The 18,611-nt window shown below is 41.5% G+C and overlaps 1 protein-coding gene across 1 annotated transcript in view; it reads right to left on the bottom strand.

Annotated features, from left to right (window-relative positions):
* Nucleotides 1–18,611, bottom strand: part of LOC144827590 (maternal DNA replication licensing factor mcm6-like) — a 520,545-nt gene that overhangs the window by 475,843 nt on the left and 26,091 nt on the right. Inside the window, exon 3 of the mRNA XM_078685842.1 lies at nucleotides 13,059–13,169. Within this exon, the coding sequence (XP_078541968.1) occupies nucleotides 13,059–13,169 (111 nt within the window). The remainder of the gene's footprint in view (nucleotides 1–13,058; nucleotides 13,170–18,611) is intronic.

The raw sequence follows: 18,611 nt of genomic DNA, 5'->3' as shown, positions 1-18,611 counted from the left end.
AAACTGAAATTTGGTGCTTTTCCTGAATACCTCTGTGACCGTGTTTTATCAAGTGCCCTGGGTGCACAATGAGTGTTTGCGCCCACTTTGTGTGTCCCCGGAGCACTTTGGTATTACAAAATTAGCCTTAGAAGCTTGAGCAGCCCCTCCTGTAATACCAATAGTGCTGTTGCACATAAAGTATCAGGGCTATCTGCAGGGGGGGTTCCCTCGTTTGCATGAGGGCATGCCCCATACAAATGAAGTGTTCCCTTTGCCTCTGCACCCGGGCTGTATTACAGATGCGGGCGCAGAGCCAAAAAAGCCCTCGGGAGGTGGGCAATCTAAAAGCTGACACATTGTCAGTATCCCCCCCCTGATGTCAGCCCTCTGGAGGGGGGGGGGGGGGGTGAGGAGAATGTCTCATGGACACCCCCGGACTTCCGCTTGCAGGCATGTGCAGTCACTTACTGCACAAGCCTTCAAGGGTGATCTCTAAACTCCTTCAAACGCGCAGGCAGGTTGCTGTCTGCGCTATGAAAACAGAGCGACTCTAAAGCAGCTACTCTATTTTTCATGAATGCAATGCCCCCAGGGCAGCACGAGTTCCCAGATGTTCTGGGGATAGCGCATTAATGGTAATGGGATTCATTTACACTGTTCGTACCCGGTGCACTTTTTTTTAAAGGTGTGCCCAGTGCAAACAATGAAAATGCACATGTACCATGATACAGCCCCTGGTCTGCTTTGAGCAGCTGAAATTGTGTCACATTTTTCAGCTCGTTTTTGGATTCAGCACACCGGGACACTGCTGTTCAGGCACATCAGAAAGTAGTGGGGAGGATGAAATGCCCCAAAGAGAGGAGGGAGAATATACCCATCCCAACAGGGAATATGAAGATTTTTTAGGACAGTGCCCAAAAAGACCCCAAAGGGGATTCTCAAACAGGGGGAGGGGATCCTACACAATGAAACCTGTAGTGAGAGAATAGGACCAAGACTATCAGAAGAACCAGGCACCTCAGGAATACAAGAGAACCAGAAACAAGGTGTACTGGCGTTAGAGATAACTCCTATAATAAACCTGTCCAGTAGTCTACCACGACCGATGTATGCATACAGAAATAATAAGAACTTACGTTCAAGCCTGGTGCATACATACAGAGATGACAGTGAAAACTCAAAGAACCATGACAGGAGACAAAGCGGTGGGAAACCACAAATGCGGAACATGTAGTGCATGTGAGCTATGCTTAGTAACCAAGGAAGTTGTTCTGAACTCAGTTAGACACAACATTAATACGTTAAATAACTGCAGGAGCAAAAATGTTGTGTATTTGATACTCTGCCCTTGTGGTATGGGGTATATCGAGGAAACAGGCAGAGAATTGAGACTAAGAATAGGGGAACACAAGTCAGCAATCAAAACAAATAAAGAAAATGCCCCATTAGTTAATCATTGGAAGATACAAGGACACAGTGAGAGATATACGATGGGTGGTTCTGGAAAAAATAAAAGAACAAACCAGAATGGGAGATAGTAAAAAAAGAAGAACAAGAACAGTGGTATATGATCAAATTTAACACCATCAAATGTGGATTGAACTCAAGAGAGGATTGGGAAACCCTTATTTAAAATAGCAAAGACAAGAAGGATCATAGATATAAGATTATAGTACAATGGACTAGTCCGACGCATAATTAATATATCGTAGAACTTGTAAAATACTGATAAGGGTTTGCTGAAAAGGAAGATAGAGCATCATCTCGTTTGAAACAGGCTGAGAGATAAATATAAATATGAGGGCGGAGAAATGCATCGGGACTCCTACACAAACAAGACTATTAATTACCGTTGACACACGAACTCGGGGGAATGTTGCTTCCATACTCCCGTAAAGAGATAAAGAACGATTCCTATCATATAAAACGTATAAGAAATATGGTAAATATTCACTAGATCGGAAAACGTCAGGGAACACATATTAAACAACTTTGGGCATTAGACCGACAGAGACCCCATGGACTTGCGATCTTTTTGAAGATTTTTCTGAGAGAACTGAAAAACTTGAGGGCGGTTCACTAAATTACTCTTTATCACTAATACAGAAAATGTCTTGGAGTATAAACAGTGGCGTCATTGATACGTTGAGCGCTTATATAGAGCCGAATATATATACACAAACGAAGCCTAGGCTCCGATCCAATATGGCGGCGCGAGCAACTACGATAGATGGACCCTAGACTCATGCGCACGGGAAGAAACACAGCTGTGTAGACAATTATGATTAGTCATACGATAAAAAGAGGCTCCGTGACAGTAGTATTCGAGTAGAGAAAACGAGGCGTACTCACGACAAATCAGGTCAGTGTTTAAAGAGGATTAATATGGGCAGGAGAGTGCAACCCCTGCAACTACTAACACAGGCAAAAGGGGATGTGTAAACGAGTAGTCCCAGGTTTAGGGTAAGTGGTGGTACATTTTTTAACCTTCTTTTACCCTTAGAATACGGGGACTAGCGAGCCTAGCCTACCCCTTCTAGTGAACAGCATGTCTTACTCAACCCGAAAGTAGTGGTTTGAGGGTAAAGTTATCTGAATGTAGGAACCGTGGAATTAACAAGATCACATAATGTTAGTTTGGAATTTAACACCCTAACTTAAATAGGGTAAATTTAATAAGGGCATTCCTAAAAAAAGAGATCAAACAGGGGAGGGGTAATTCACACTATGTGAGGCGCGGAACAATATTTTGCACCGCGCCAACCGATAAGGTAACTAATCTTTTTTTTGTCCTCATTTCACCTTAAGCGTCTGCAATTTTGCATAAGGATCAACTTCCAAGCTGGGCACCCTGGATCCATGCTCTTGCATTGCTGTTAGGCCGACCAGGCCAGCTTCTTCGAATGAGGCTTATTGTAATCATTGGACCATAGACAAGTTAAAGCAGCCTCATTTCTATACCCCAGCTAGTTAAAGGTACTCAGATGTTCCCCTCCCCTTGGTCCAGTCTTGCCATACTCAATACCGCTCTCAGCCAGATCTCATATTGCGGATGCTCAGGGTCTTTTCACATCCTGCAAATCTGTCTACGGGCCAATAATATCAAGCAAAGGAATAACCCAATTGATTTTTTAATTAGATGGTCGATTTGTAAGATTTTCAGTACCAAATACAACTAAAGACAAGGTAAGACTGATTTTAACTTTAAAGATTCCCTCCAATGCCCTCTCAATATTCTCTCAGAAGACCTTTAGGTGTACACATTCAAAAAACATATGCCTCCCTCAGACCACACCTCGGGCACTTCGAAATTGAATTTGGATCAAACCTAGCAATCTTCTGAGGTGTGTAGTATAATCTATTTACCACAAAGAAGTGATTTTTCTTTGAAGAGGCCGACTTAACGTATTTATATAAATTGTGAAGGGAAGAAAAAAACAAATCAACAGAGGCATTATCCAGGACTGATTAATTCCATACTGTGTAAGGAGGGGGAAGATCTAAAACTTCTGCATCTATTAAGGCCCTATACCATAATCCTACCTCCTTTTTTATGGGGTTTACATGTTGGAGTTTTTTTTCTATCTCAGTTTCCACCTATAAGGTTGCTTTCACCCGCAAACCAGGAACATAATTGCAAATATTTGAAGCGGGAAAAATGCTCCCCTATTCTCCCCTTTAACACCTCCCATGGAAGAACTCCATCCGAGGATAGCAAATCGGACCAGATAGCAATTCCCGCCCTTCTAATAGGGATAGACAAGATATCATTCAGGCAGTCGGGCAGCCCTGGGGAGTCCCAAATAGTGGCTAAATCAGAGTAGTATCTAATTCCCCACTTCTTCAAAATTTGCCATAACATGAGAACTGACTATTACTTTTAAACGTACCTTTTTAAAGAATCTGGGAGTGCCAAATTTGTATAAAAACCCCGTATTACCTCCCTCGAGTTGGACCATGGTATTCAAGATTTTCCCCCAATTAGAGCCGGGGGGGCTAGAGAGAAGGCAGCGAATGCTCTTAAACTGAAAAGCCAAAGAATAAAGAAAGACATCCGGGAGCGCAAGGCCTCCCTTGACTAGCCTCCGTTTTAACTTCTTCCAAGATAACCTGGAATTTTTATTGGCCCATATAAAGCTCCCAATCTTACTTTGGATTTTACCCAGTAGTTTTCTAGGAAAGTCTAATGGGACAGCATCAAACAGATATGTCAACTTTAGCAGTATAACCATTTTAACCAGGTTGACCCTGCCGAAGATAGTGAGGGGGAGATTCTGCCATTTCAGGAGGAGATGGTCGATTTCCTTAGAAACTTTCTTCAAGTTAGTCATGGGGATATCATCGATATCGTGTGTTATAGTAATCCCCAGATACTTAAACTCCCCGCAGTGCCTCCCAGGATATCCCTCAATGCCCCAACACATAATCTCGGTCTTAGATGGATTGACCGAGTATCCAGAGTAAAGGACAAACTCCGCCAAAGTGTCCTCCCCCCTGGGAAATACCTCAGCTGGATTGTTAGTATAAACCAGCAGACCGTCAGCATATAGGGCCAGCTTACAATTATAGTCAGATATCTGAAATGGGGTGATATGTTCATCGAGTCTCAAAGCTTGAGCCAGAGGCTCAATATAGATATCAAACAGCAGGGGTGAAATAGGGCACCCCTGCCGCGTTCCCCTTTCAATACTAAAGCTTGGTGTCAATCCATTAAGAAGAATAACAGCGGAGGCCCCCGCATAACATCTAGTAAGAGTATTGATAAACAGAGGACCAAAGCCCATTACGTTTAAGATCTCCCAGAGAAATAACCAATTAACACGGTCAAATGCCTTGGCGGCGTCATAGGCAGCCACCGCCAAGGGTTCCGACCGTGCCACCGCCAGATCGATACACCAAACTAACTGTAAGGTTTGCTCCTGAATGTACCTTCCCGGCAGAAAGCCCTTTTGGTCTTCATTAATCAGTTGAGGCGCTACCCTTGCCAGCCTCCCTGCCAGAATGCTAGTGAAGATCTTATAATCTGCATTCAGCAGGGATATAGGTCTATACGAGTCTGCTCGGAGGGGGTCTTTACCCGGCTTCAAAATTAGCACTATTATTGCTTCTTTCCATGACGGGGGGATCCTACCTTCAGGGCTATAAATAAAATTAAACAACTGAGTCTTGGCACTATTGCATCTTCCAAAATCTTATACACCTCCCCCTGAAGTGCATCTGTCACTGCCGCTTTATTATTTTTAATCTTCTTAAGACAGCTTTTTATTTCTTCATCAGAAATTGGGGCTTCTAACAGGTCCCAGCCTTCCCTTGACAAACTAGGTAGAGCCTTGGTTTTAAGCCAATCATGAATCGAATCTATGGGGGGAGGCAGGTCTTCCTTATATAGCTTTGAAAATAGGGAGAGAAGTTACCTCTGCATATCTTCCTGAAGGCAAGATGATGAACTAGGTAACTCTAATCTTAGAAGAAAGACGAAAATAAGGGTCATAGAACGGGTAGTGTAGGTAGAATATTTTGGTAAAGAGTGGCCTCCAGGGTCGTACAATAGAACCTGCAGGTAGAGGCACAGGCATAAGAAACTGCCTAACAGTCTATATGATGGAGAATACCTCAAGTGGGAAAAATCCCACAGAATAAGGAGGATATAAAATACAGATGCCGCATGGGGAAAGGCAGATATAAAAAAATCGAGTGAAGTGTACTGACAATGCTATTAATATCAATATTAATCCACAGAACATATCCAGTTTGAGAAAAGTGGGTACCACGGCACTGGGGAAAGTTCCAGACCACATTATCCCTCATTCCAAAAGAAGCCTAAATAAAAAAGGTAAGAACGTAGGGAGTAAAATGAGGAAGGTTGTCAACCGTTTAGGGCAGGAAGCGTGACGGCGTCATGTTAATATTTTTATAGCAGACTCCTGGACCCGACCTATAGAAGGTTTCAATTCCTGAACCTCAGAAGAGAAGAAAAGTAAGACAAGACTATCAGCCTGGCTTACGAGAATATTCCAAAGGTGAATATAGTTGAACACATCCACATGGCTAGAATAAACAAAAGACTAACAGAGGAAACATTCAAAATCCTTTTATTCATAACATCGTAATATTCTTACAGCAGAATCCTGGACCCGACCTATAGAAGGTTCCAAACCCTGAACCCCAGAGGAGAAGAAAAATAAGAAAAGACTAGCAGCCTCGCCTACGAGAATAATTCAAAGGTAAATCTAGTTTAATACATCTACAAGGCTAGAATAAACAAGAGACTAATAGAGTAAACATCTAAAATCCCTTTATCCATGTGCCTAGGTTAATATTGAACGAGCCACCTGTTTGGAAAAGAAAGGAGATCACTCCCAGGGTGGGACAGCAATCCCCACACCTTATATAAAGGCGAGTATGAAGCACAGGCGAGAATGTGTATAGTGAATGTATGGTACTCCCTGAAAGCAGTCCATCACTAAAATGTAACAGAGGGATGGGAAAGCCCCTTTATCTTGAATGTGAAAGGATGTAAATTAGTCCTAAGGAAGTAGAACGAATTTATATATAGAAGATCTGTTAAACAAAGATAGGATGTAGAGATTTAATCGTCAGAAAACAGAATTTGTAAAATGTGACAAAGAGAACAATGAGGTGCACTAAAACCTGTATTTGTTTTAGAGTGAAATGTAATATTGAGGAGATAAGCCTTCAGCACTTTTTCCCCTATTGATATTTATCTTTCTATATATGCAGAAGGATATCAAATATTGAAAACGGTGACCCCAAAGAACTGTCTTGTCCTGAAGAAGGTGTTATGGTATACATGGTTTTAACACCAAAACGCGTCGACACACTGGTTTGAATATAGAATCCAAGTAGAGCCCAGGGAACAACAGATATTCATGAATGTTTGGTACTGTAGCTCCTACAAGAAAATATTGAAAGGCGATTGGATCAGGTTACTGCGTAGCAAGAGTATTCTAAGATACTGATAGAAGGGGTAATGTTTCGATTTAATAATGTACTGTGATTATGTGATGAATAGGTTCTTGTCAATGTGTTTAATCTAACTTGCCTGTAATTGATGATAGTGTATACTCGTTTCAAATGCCATACACTGTAAATTTCTAATGTTTTTAATTATGTATGTTTTCAGGGTGGAGGATAGTTTTTCTTCCTTTTATGAATAATAAAAAGATTGTAAACGTTACATTTTAGTGTGGGAATTATACATTTTTATTTTAACAATGTTGATTTGGATGAATTATAGAAATAAGATATATTAGGGTGAACTAAAGAGTAGTTTCTCCAGGGATTTTTCACTGACTTTCACTGCTGTCCAGTGCCTAGTGTATGTGCCTTGACTCCTAAAAACATATCGAATTGGTATACACTCCATAGGCACAGCTAACTTACCGAGTTCATTTAAAAGGAATATATTGTTGCATCAGAATTTAAGATTACAGGCATTAGAATGGCCAATCTGACCTACATACTAACAGATGAAGGTGCTGTCCTAGCAGCTTGAAGAACCTCGCCTGTACCATGGAGGAATCTAATTTCAGTGTTATAATTTCAGGATGTACACAGCATATTTTGAGTGGAGAGTTTACTTAGTGATCACAGCAACACATTCTGGAAAGTGCATTTCCTGACAACCCTCGTGGCCGGAGGAGGCCCGTTTGATCGCAATTGACTGCACAGCATTTGAACTTAAAGGGCACAAACTCATTGGTTGTGGGTCATGGACCATCTGACTTGGACATAAAATCTGTGGCATCTACCCATCTTGATGAGCACCTTTTGTACGTGCGTATTTTGGGGCTTGTAGAATATAGGGCTGAATGCTATGAACACTGGTTAACTGATCAATGTGCCATAATTGCAATGTTGTTGAGCGGTCTCCTGTGCTTTCAGGATTGTGCCAGTGACAATGCACAGTTTACAGTAGGTTTTGCCAGAGGTCCTGGTTTTGATCCTTTATTGTACTAGATTATTTTTATTCTGCATAATTTAATTTACTCATCCAACCGTTTAGATTCCTATTTATGCTATAATTAGAATTAAATATTTGCATTTGGTAATAAAGTTATAAACTCACAACTCCGACTTGGCATGACCATCTACTTGCATTGTGTTGCATCTAGACACAGCCTACACCACCTCTATTGAGATAAGCCTTGACAGTTCGTACACGTCCAAATAAATGTGAAGAGGCAAGGAAATTGAAGCCAGCTTTAAATTGCAGGGCATGTACCCTGGGGTGTAGAGACCAGATGCATTTTTTTTATTCACTTAGGGGGCCCTTCAGTGGTTTGCAGTGGAAAAAAGTTAGAGAATGACTACCACTTGGGTAGAAGCATTCTCTCTCATTTGTTGGAGTCCACCACCCAGCAATTTAAATATAAACCCAAAAGCTTAGACATGTTTTAAGTAGGCGATTCAGATGAAAGCGTGTTACTAATGGCCAGTATAAACCTTCATGCAGTCAGTGGTGCGGACTGAGGGTGTTAAATTCCAAGAACACATTCTTTGTGTGTGTGTGTGGGGGGTGGGGGGGGGAGGACTTTCCTTCCCTGAGGAAGGATGGTATTATAGAAGATTTTCTTACCAAGCATGGTCTACTAATTCAAGTTGCTTTCATTCCTCAAATGCAACCAACTTGTTAGTTAGAATTCGCCTCGACAGCGCTTGTGCTGTGCTTGTTAAATCTAGCTTTTTTTTAAATATCTTAATAGGGACTTACGTACCACCTTCACTTTTTATTGGTCTGTGCACTTGCCAGTTTACTTTCCTCTGTTTCTATTGGTTGTAGCCTGTTCTCCCTACTGTCTCTTATCAGTTTAACGTGGCACAACTACTCATTCCAACTGCATTGGTGGTTCAAACTTTTTTCTTTTGATTAATGCTGCATACTGTTTACAGTTTACATGTTATCTTTCCCTCTAAACACTTAGGCCCTGATTACGATGACGGACGGCGTTTCCTCCGCCCAACTTCGCCTGGGGCATGGGACCGCTACACCAAGTCGGCAGTCCTGACCAACTAATTAGGAAGCGACCAAACAGTGTACGGTCGCCTTCTCATACTTTACAATGGGAGCTTGCATTAAGACCAGAATGCATGCTCCCATTGTAAAATAGAAAGTGCAGGGATCAACAGGGGGGCTCCCCTCGGCCACTAACTGGAGGCCGTGCACCCAAGGGGGCCCCAAAGTAGAGTTTCGACAGCTTTTGTGTGTCGGAAAGGCCAGCAAGGAAAGGCTGCCGAAGCCAGACATCGTAATCCCAAAGGCAGAAAGCTGCCCTTGGGATTACTGGCTGCCTTCTGACTGGCAGACGGTTTCTGAGCCCATCGGAAACCAGTCAGAATGACCGTTCAGATTCCTTTCCATCTGCCTCCATCATAATGAGGCGGTCCTAATATTACTTTATTGTACTAGAAAACAGTCACAAATTACAGTTACCTTTCAGTTAACAAGGGCTTGATTTAAATGGTGCAGCAGCATCAGGACCAAAAGCTAGAGGCCCCACTAAACAGATTATTGTTCACTTTTACTACTAAACAGTCAGTTATTTAGCAGGCACTAGGGTCATGATTACAATGGTGCAGCAGGGGCTGTGACACCGGGACCTAAAGTTCTAGGCACAGTTTAACACGAAGTATTGCTATATTTTACAACTAAACAGGTAGTCACAACTGCAGTTATCGTGCAGGCTCTTAGGTCACGGTTTGAATGGTGCAGCAGATGCAGTGATACTGGGGCCAAACGTTGTCAGAACTCCTCTATAGTATACACCTAATATTGTTACATTTTACTATTATATAGAGAGTCCCAATTCCAATTGAAAGTCCTGGATTTAAATGGTGCAGTGGCACTCAGGCCAGAAGCTCTAGTGACCCCACTAAACTCAGATTATTGCTACATTTGACTACTTAGACAGCCACAAGTTAAGTTATCTATCAGGCACTAGGGTCATGATTACAATGGTGCAGCAGGTGTAGTGACAACAGGACCAAAAGCTCTAGGCACACCACTAAACATCGAATACTGCTATATTTGACTACTAAGCAGGCGGTCTCAAGTGCAGTTATCATGCAGGCAATAGGGTCATGATTGAAAAGGTGCAGCATGTGCAGTGACACCGGGGCCAAACATTGTCAGAGCTGCTCTTACCACCAAATACTGCTATATTTTGCTACTAAACAGGCAGTCATGAAGGCAGTTATCAAGCAGCCACAAGGGCCATGATTTCAATGGTGTAGCAAGTGCAGTGACACTGGGACCAAAAGCTCTAGCACCCCACTAAACACTGATTATTACGATATTTTACAACTAAGCAGGTGGTCACGAATGCAGTTCTCTTGCATGCATTCGGGTCATGAGTTAAATGGTGCAGCAGGTGCAGTGGCACAAGGACAAAAAGTTGTAGAACTTTTTTTCTTATGTTAAGGCAGCACAGAGTTTACTGTTTACCAATACGTATCGTCCTCTGGCTACACACATTTAAAACATGCTTGTTTAACTCTGCCTTAGTGGGTGGATATTTTAACTAATTTTCACATTCTTGATATTATTTCACAAATCAAATTGCATTTTTTTATGTCTTGTGTTTGACGCTAATAATTAAAAAAAGAAATCCGAGTCATGTTTTTGTTGTTGGTGCATTATGTTGCGGAAACCTGAACTAAGTGATTGCAGTGCTTTACAGGAGTACGGTCCGTGGTGCTCTTCAGGGATGCTTTAAGCTCCTTTATCCATTGGTGACAGGTTCTGTAATAGAGTGCCGGACAACTGCCGCAGTGTCTTGTATTGTAAACATAATCATGTGCCTATTCTAAAAGTTTCCCTCGAGTTTTGTGAATACAGCCTGTTTCTTCCACTGGCTAGGAAGGGAGAGACTAGAGTTTCAAGAGCAGTGAATTTGAAGCTTCCAGCTACTGGGTTCTGTTGTTGCACTGCATCAAAGTTGGTCTTTGTGAGCAAGCATGTTTGGTGACTGTATGGGATGTGCGCTGCTGTCCTACAGAAGGTATCTATTTGAGAATATTGTTAAATTGAAAAAAAAAAATATGTCTTCTTTGGTGTGAGTTCTCCGCTTTTTTAATTTTGTTTTTAACACTGACCATTTAGATTAGTGAGCAGATAGGTGGTAAGACTTTTTTTTAAATCAAACTACCCTTTACTGTGCAGATACTATTGTTCTAACACCAAAAGCATGTTATGTAATTTACTGTATGTTCCGTTGCTCATATGAATAAGCAATGTGGTAATTGAGTGATACTCGGTAAGCACGAGTTATTTCCTAAAGTGAGAATTTTGCCATTCCGCTTTTTGAGGATGCAAGATGCATTCACATGTATTAACATACTTTTACGCATGTTTTTTAGCTTAATTGCTCAAAACGGTTTGATTTCTCTAAGTAATTTAAACTGCCTCCTGTATTTTCATTCCTATATAATATAATGAACACCAACTGCACATTCTTAAAACAGGCAAAGTGTAGTTATCTAGCAGACACTAGGGTCATCATTTCAAATGGTGCAGCAGGTGCAATGGCAACAGGACTTATTATAACAAATGCCTTTTTAAAAAAGCAGTATTTGTTAAAACATACAAACTATAGAATATAGTATATAGAACAATACAGTATATTGAAAGAAAAATTGTAAACCATATGTAACAATGCCAATGACAATGCACGTGTAAATATTTACTATATACTCTTTGTTTCGGAGTTTATACATACATACATATACTCTTTGTTTCGGGGTTTATGGTCATGTTTTAAAAAATGTACAGTGCAAAATAAAAAACTTCGTAAGATCTATAATAAAAAGCCTCTCAAAATATTCCCACTTTCAGTGTGTTTCTTTCACTGATATTGCACAACTGCTCAAATGCTAATTTGGAAAATTGAAAGTAAATTTTCATTTTTTTATCTTAACAATGGACAATAACCAAACACCTTTTCATCTAGTTTTGTAATCTTGTTTTTTTGGGTTTGCAAAAACAGCGCTTAAGCTGTACTTGTATGTTTTTTTCAAACCCCTCTACCTATTATCCCCATGGCTACACAAAGCAAACACATGGAGATGATGTACAGAGCACTGACACTTTTCAGACACTCACCTCCAGTCACAGGTCTGGATTTTATCCATCATCGTTCTTTAGCTCACTTTGCCACCCCAGTTCATACCCAGCCATATGCAAATCAGTCTTGCCACTGTTCCTCATGGGCACAGTCCAGCCTGAACTGAAGACAGGTCTTCCCTGGACCGGAAACAAGCATCTTGGGACGGACTTCGGAGTAACACCCCTCATCAGTCAGGCTAGCTTGAATCCAGTGGCAAACTGAGCAAAGGGCTTACGTCTGGGCACACCCTGATTGTTTATCCTAACAATGAACAGTAACCACACACCTTTTTATCTAGTTTGTGTAACCTTGTTTTTTTGGATTTGCAAAAACATTTACGCTTTGCCTGTATGGTTTTCCAAACACCCTTTACCTATTTACCCCATGACTGCTCCACTTTCAAGCCTGCTTATCCTACAGGTAGCCTACTTAATAATGCACCATTTACCTAATCTCCCCACTTTATAATACCAATAGTAACAGCACAATATATTGCCTTTTCGTACACAAACTAGTCAGAAAACGAACATACTTTCTGTAACTTATATTGTACAACTACTCAACAAGATACTACTTACGACCATAAAAAGCCTATCATTAATCACATAGGCAAAACCTGATGCAATTACTAATGCTTATTTTTTTAAGTAGTTAATCAATGGTGTCAGAATTAACTGAAAGTTATGCGATTACCGAATAAGGCTCACCCTCTTTTTAAAAAAACAGCAAGCAATTAGACATTTGTGTAATTTCCTTGACTGCGGTCATACAGAGATCCAACCTTGCCTCTCGACCTCATAAAAAGATGGCTGCAGTAACGCATCTAGGTTGCTTAAGACATTAAACAATGTAGTTCGCATATTATTAATGAAAATAGTGGTCCATGTACATTTGACAAGATTTAAGAATGCATTCAAAATAATCTTATTAAAAAAAATACTTAAAACTTACTTCTGCCTTGAAGGAAAATCTGAAAAAGCTAAATAAAACTCTTTGGCAGCTGGAACGTTTCCACAACCTCGTGCAAAATTACGGACAGCCCGGCAGAGATATGGGTAAACCCTGAAAGAAAAAAAAAATGTAAAACCATTTTACAATTCAGATTCGGAATAGGCTGCGAGTATCATGTGCTCTACAGCTAAATGTTGAACTTTCAAAGTTAAAAAACATGACTGGGACGGATTAAAAGGTTTGGCGGATGTATCTTTGTCCAAAAAGCTCAGTCCAACGCAGCTCCGGTGTGTCAAAATGTAAATGTAAATGTGTAGGACTTGTAAAGCGCACAGCTGCCCGTAAGCGTCCCGGCGCTTGCTTAGGGAACCCGTCCTGGTATTCCCCTGTGAGAAACCCCGGCAGGGTGTTCACAAGGTGAAAGCCAGGCATCCCGCCGCGAGGGGCCGTAGTGGAGATTAAGCAAGCTATTGCCCAGAGTCGCAGAGTGTGACCCCGTGAGTTGAGTAGGCACCAGAGCGAGAATTGTCGAGTCCGTGGTATTTTGGGCCCGAGGCGGGGAATCGAACCCTGGTCCACGGTCGATCTCAGCTTCCGGGTCTGCCGCCAAGAGCCATGATAGGCTTTCAGGGCAGCCACATGCAATGAAGCCTAACAAATTCAGTGTTACTAGACTTCGTATCACACACCTGGTACAGTCTCATTGAAAGCTCAACATGCCTTGAGCTCGCCACTGATGACAAATTCCGTTCAAATGAAGACCAACCAAATCCCTCAGTTCCTGTCCCGCCTAAAGGTCAGCTATCATTTAGGTCACTGCTAATCTGATTCTGTGTTTAGAGGATGAAAAACAAGCCAGATTATTGATACAGCAACTATTAGAAAGCTGCAATCGGGATCCTTCTGGCCACAGTGAAATATACTGAATTTGTCCCAGTGTAATTTGCCAACAAAGACGCAATTCAATAGCACCCACACGTTATCTTCTTTATGTTCGGAGCAGCAATGTGCAGGTGGAAAGGGGGCTTAGTTATTTTCCCTTTCAGTCGGGCCAAAAACAAAGGTCGAATTTCAAGCACCATCAGGCCTCTTTTTGATAGGATCCAAATAGCTCTCGGTCAGGATTGTACCCAAACACCTAAACTTCAATGGAAGGGAAACAAAGGCACACAGCTTATCACTTCACACGTTGAAAAGAGAAATTTCCATTTGGAAGAAGGGTTTTTGACTTTGTTCAGCACCGTCTATGTAAGTGATGTGCATGCAGTGTAAGAATGGCAGACATATCGGTGTGTAGGAGTAATTACACATAGCAATTTAATTGGCACTTACTAACCTACTTAATTAAAATTTTATAGCACTACTCATCTCAATGTAGGGTGTCTGAGCACTTTACTTGCATACATTATACATTGACAATAAATCATACAAGTGTGTAAATCAGTGTACAGGATATTTTTAGACAGTGAGGGTTTCAAGGTGTAGAAGTTGAACAGTTTTTATGTGTAGGCATTTTATGTTAAAAGAACATGGCTAGGACAAACAATTTCAGGATTAAAAACGTAGTTCTTGTGATCGTTTGTACTTCTAAAAGTATCAGAATCAAAGCAGAAATCCACTTTCCAATCTACATAAAATAAAAATCTGCGCTTTGAATCAGACACTTAATCCTCTATTCTACTTTCGGAGTCTAAACTTTGCCTAGAAAAAACACGGATATCACCTGCAAGTGCATGAACCACCAGAGTTATTTTCCCATCATTATTGTTCCAAAGCTCTATGCAACAGGTGCCTTAACCCCATAAGATACTAAAATGCAGCCTTTCCAAGGAAGCAAGCCACATTTACTGCCAATTCTCCTTGTAGCAGATTTCTTTGTGGCAGAGGTTTAAAAAATATAAAGTGGTGTGAGGTTGCTTTTCATGACTCCCTCATGACAAAATCTCCCTTTTAAGGTCTCCCCTACGCAGCGCACATGCGCTACATAGGCAAAAAGACCTTTTGTTATTGGTACGGCTGATCAGCCAAAAACGTGCACACGTTCCATTGCCTTCAATGGCAACGCGTGCACGTGTGGCGATTCACTTGCGTGAGCAAGCGACGCCATATGGTAGCAATTATCGCACCCGCAAGTGAATCGTGCAGGACCCCTCCTGACCCCTGCTGCCACGGGAGGCATGCATGGCTCCCCCTGCTGCCGCGCGAGCTTGTTTTTTAATGCACTTCGACCGCTTGTTAGGGGGGCATTGAATACTAGTGGAACAGAAATATTACGGCAAGTCTCGAATAGCTGCACCACTTATAATGCATGATCTACCTTCCATATACACTTCAGAACGTTTTATTGACACTGAAAGAATAAAAGGATGAGTCGGAGCCTCCAGGATTAAAACATGGTTGGGACCTGCCGCTGCACACAGCTAGGGAGCTGAATCCATGGATCCAATTAGGGATGAAGGCGGAGAAATAAAGTTATCATTTCATGGTGGAAGGCATGCCAGGGCAGAGCAAGCACTTACACTAGTGGGAAGCGTAGCAGCCACTTAATGGAGTGCGAGTAAGAGCAGCTCTGGACACTCATGACACTAAGAAGAAAGGTAGTCGGATTGTGGGGCCTGCTGATGCTCAGCTGTAGGCAACCGAAAATGAAGCAACGCTGACATCTGCTGGTTAATAGGTGTATAGAGCCTGCACTGGATATCAGCTTGTTTCAAGCACTGGGCCGGATTTAGAGTTTGGTGGACTGGTACTTTTGTCGCAAATGTCATGAGTACCTTGCCCTCCACTCCTGAGTCCTGAAGTATTCCACCGACGAAGTCCCCTTTGGCTCCATCAATGGAATACTTTCTCCGAATGCCCAACGGACATGGGGCCATACGTACCAGAAAGGACATTGGATTGTCCGTCATATTTTCATTGTCTGTCACGGCAATGCTACTTAGTTATTGGCACTTGCATTTTAGAATGTGTGCTCTTTGATTATTTACTCTACTGGAAACATGATATTTTAATTGCTGGATTTTTATAGGAAGCACATCATATTGGTCTTCATAGCAGGCTAATGCTAATCTCTAATCACCCTTGCAAGTTCATTTATTAAAAATATTTTACTGACTTGATAGCATGTTTGATTAAACAAATTGTTCATAAAGTAAACGTGCACACATACACTTTCTTACAGCTGTGTTGGAAATACTGGCCCATTGTAAACTCAAAAGTATCTACTCTGCCGATTTTTGCTTTTGATCCCTTTTCATTGAAAATGTCATCTTCTTGCTCCTTTTCATAACGCTCTTCGTGGAGGGTACACCCTAACTGCTAATTGTGTTTAATATAGGGGCCTACACCCAGTTTCCATACACTTGTAGCCCAAGAGGTTGCTTCATTATGGATTTTCTTTCTAGGACAGATGGGAACAATACACAAAGTCTCCCAGCTATTACCAAACCGTTCCTCTAACAAAAAGCCAAACCTATTTTCTTTGCCACTGCATGTTTAAGAAAGGTGAGACATTTCAGCTTTGCCAATGCTTGCCTATGTTAAAGTTTGTGTTCCTCCTTCATGTACACAAATGTGCCTTGACATAGCTGGAATGAGACATTGCTGGAATGAGACCTAGCTGGAGCTGCAACAAACAAATAAATATAATACAGAACTGGTCCTACTTGTGACAGCCAATAGGTCTCGCATTTGGCATCTTAGAAGTGTTTAGCCCTGCAACAGTTGGTGTTGTTGCACCAAGGATATTTTGCTGCATAACTAAATACTTATAGGGTACAAAAAACGAGACCTATTAGCTATGCCTATGCTTGTTTTTATTTTTACCACAGCTTGACCCCCAATGCATTGCCTACCGGAGTAAAGTTTTTCTATTTCCAGTACTGGATGAATACTATTCATGTGTGCTGGAAGATAACTGGGCCCTGATCTCCGTACTGGGGTGAATATAAAACATGGTTCTGCATTCTGTCCATCGATTGTTCTATTTTTTCATGTGTCACCTCGAGAGAACTTCTAACCACAAGGAGATGAGGGCCTATTCATCATGCTCTCCTACGACTGATTTGTTTATCTATGCAAAGCGCGGGGCGATACAAACAGATGCGCTGGCACAGAGCAGGGATTATTGTAAGATTCGTTTCCCTTTACAGTGCCTAAAACGTTTAACTTGAAGTTTCTCTGTGATAATGCATAAACTACAGACAGTACCAGTGGAAAGCCGTGAGCAGTTCAACTCTTAATTCAGATGAAAATCAGATGAAAATCAGACTTAAATGTATGCACTTTAACGACTGGAAATGTATGATACTACAATCCCTGAAACAAAATCAGGGCATGTTTGAAACACTTATTGCATAAGATTATAGGGGTGATTTGCAGAAAAACTAAAATTGTGTGTGCTGTTCTAATGTTTTAGCGGTACAAAAGGGGGTGGTGATGGACGGAGCATCTGAACCAATCAAACACTCACACCCAGTCAAAAGATCTGGGTTTAATCCATCACCGTTCTTTAGTCCACTCTGCCACCCCAGTTCAGACATGGCTATATGCAAATCAGTCTGACCCTGTGCCTCAAGGGAACAGTCCAGCCCGAACTGCCAAGCCATGCCTTCCCTGGACCGGAAACAAGCTTCCGAGGACCGGTTTCTGGCATTACAGCCGTCTTCAGCCCGGCTTGCTTGAATCCAGTGGCAAAGTGAGCAAGGGACTCACGTCTGAGCATACCCTGCCACACTTATGGCGGCCAAAAGCGGTACAAAAGGGGGTGGTGATGGACAGAGCATCTGAACCAATCAAACACTCACTTAGTTTTGCTCCCAGCCAGCTCATCTGCTCATATGACGTGACCCCAGTGGGGTTTTTAATAATACTTCGGGAATTCTTTTACCTTTTTTTTTTTTTTACTGCAATCCCTGAAACAAAATCAGGGCGTGTTTGAAACACTTATTGCATAAGATTATAGGGGTGATTTGCAGAAAAATAAAATTGTGTGTGCTGTTCTAATGTTTTAGACACCCTTGCTCAGCAAGCTGCATTGTTCACCATTACTTGTCTCATGAACAGTGAAATGGATAGATTAAAAAAAAGGAAACAAAAACATGGCCGGTGACAGAGGAGGTTACCCTGTGTTACTTGCCTGCCATTTCTACGTCTACTACTGTAAATTGTTGCAGAAAACGGAAATGTACTAGGATTTTGAATGGGAAGATAAAATATCTGAAACAGTGACTAATGATGGATGGTGTGATTACATTGTAACATTTCTTGTTACCTATGCAAACAAAAATAAAAGGCTAATAAAGGCCAATTCATATAATTTATCTAACCTTAATTGAGACTATTATCTCTATTTTAAAATGATTTTTTTTCAATCTACATGGTTTTGTCTGCTGTATGTACAATATGTTTTAAACTGAAATAAGCCATCGCCTATTTTTGTGGATAGACCCTGCTGAAATGTCACTCAACATTGCACTGTGGCATCTGTACACATGGTCTCTGGATGGTGATGGGTGGTTCGTCCCAATAAAGATTAACCAGCAACGAATTGTT

Source organism: Lissotriton helveticus, chromosome 4_1 (genome assembly GCF_964261635.1).
Source record: "Lissotriton helveticus chromosome 4_1, aLisHel1.1, whole genome shotgun sequence".
NCBI lineage: Eukaryota > Metazoa > Chordata > Amphibia > Caudata > Salamandridae > Lissotriton > Lissotriton helveticus.
This window is presented reverse-complemented; position numbering and strand designations above follow the sequence as displayed.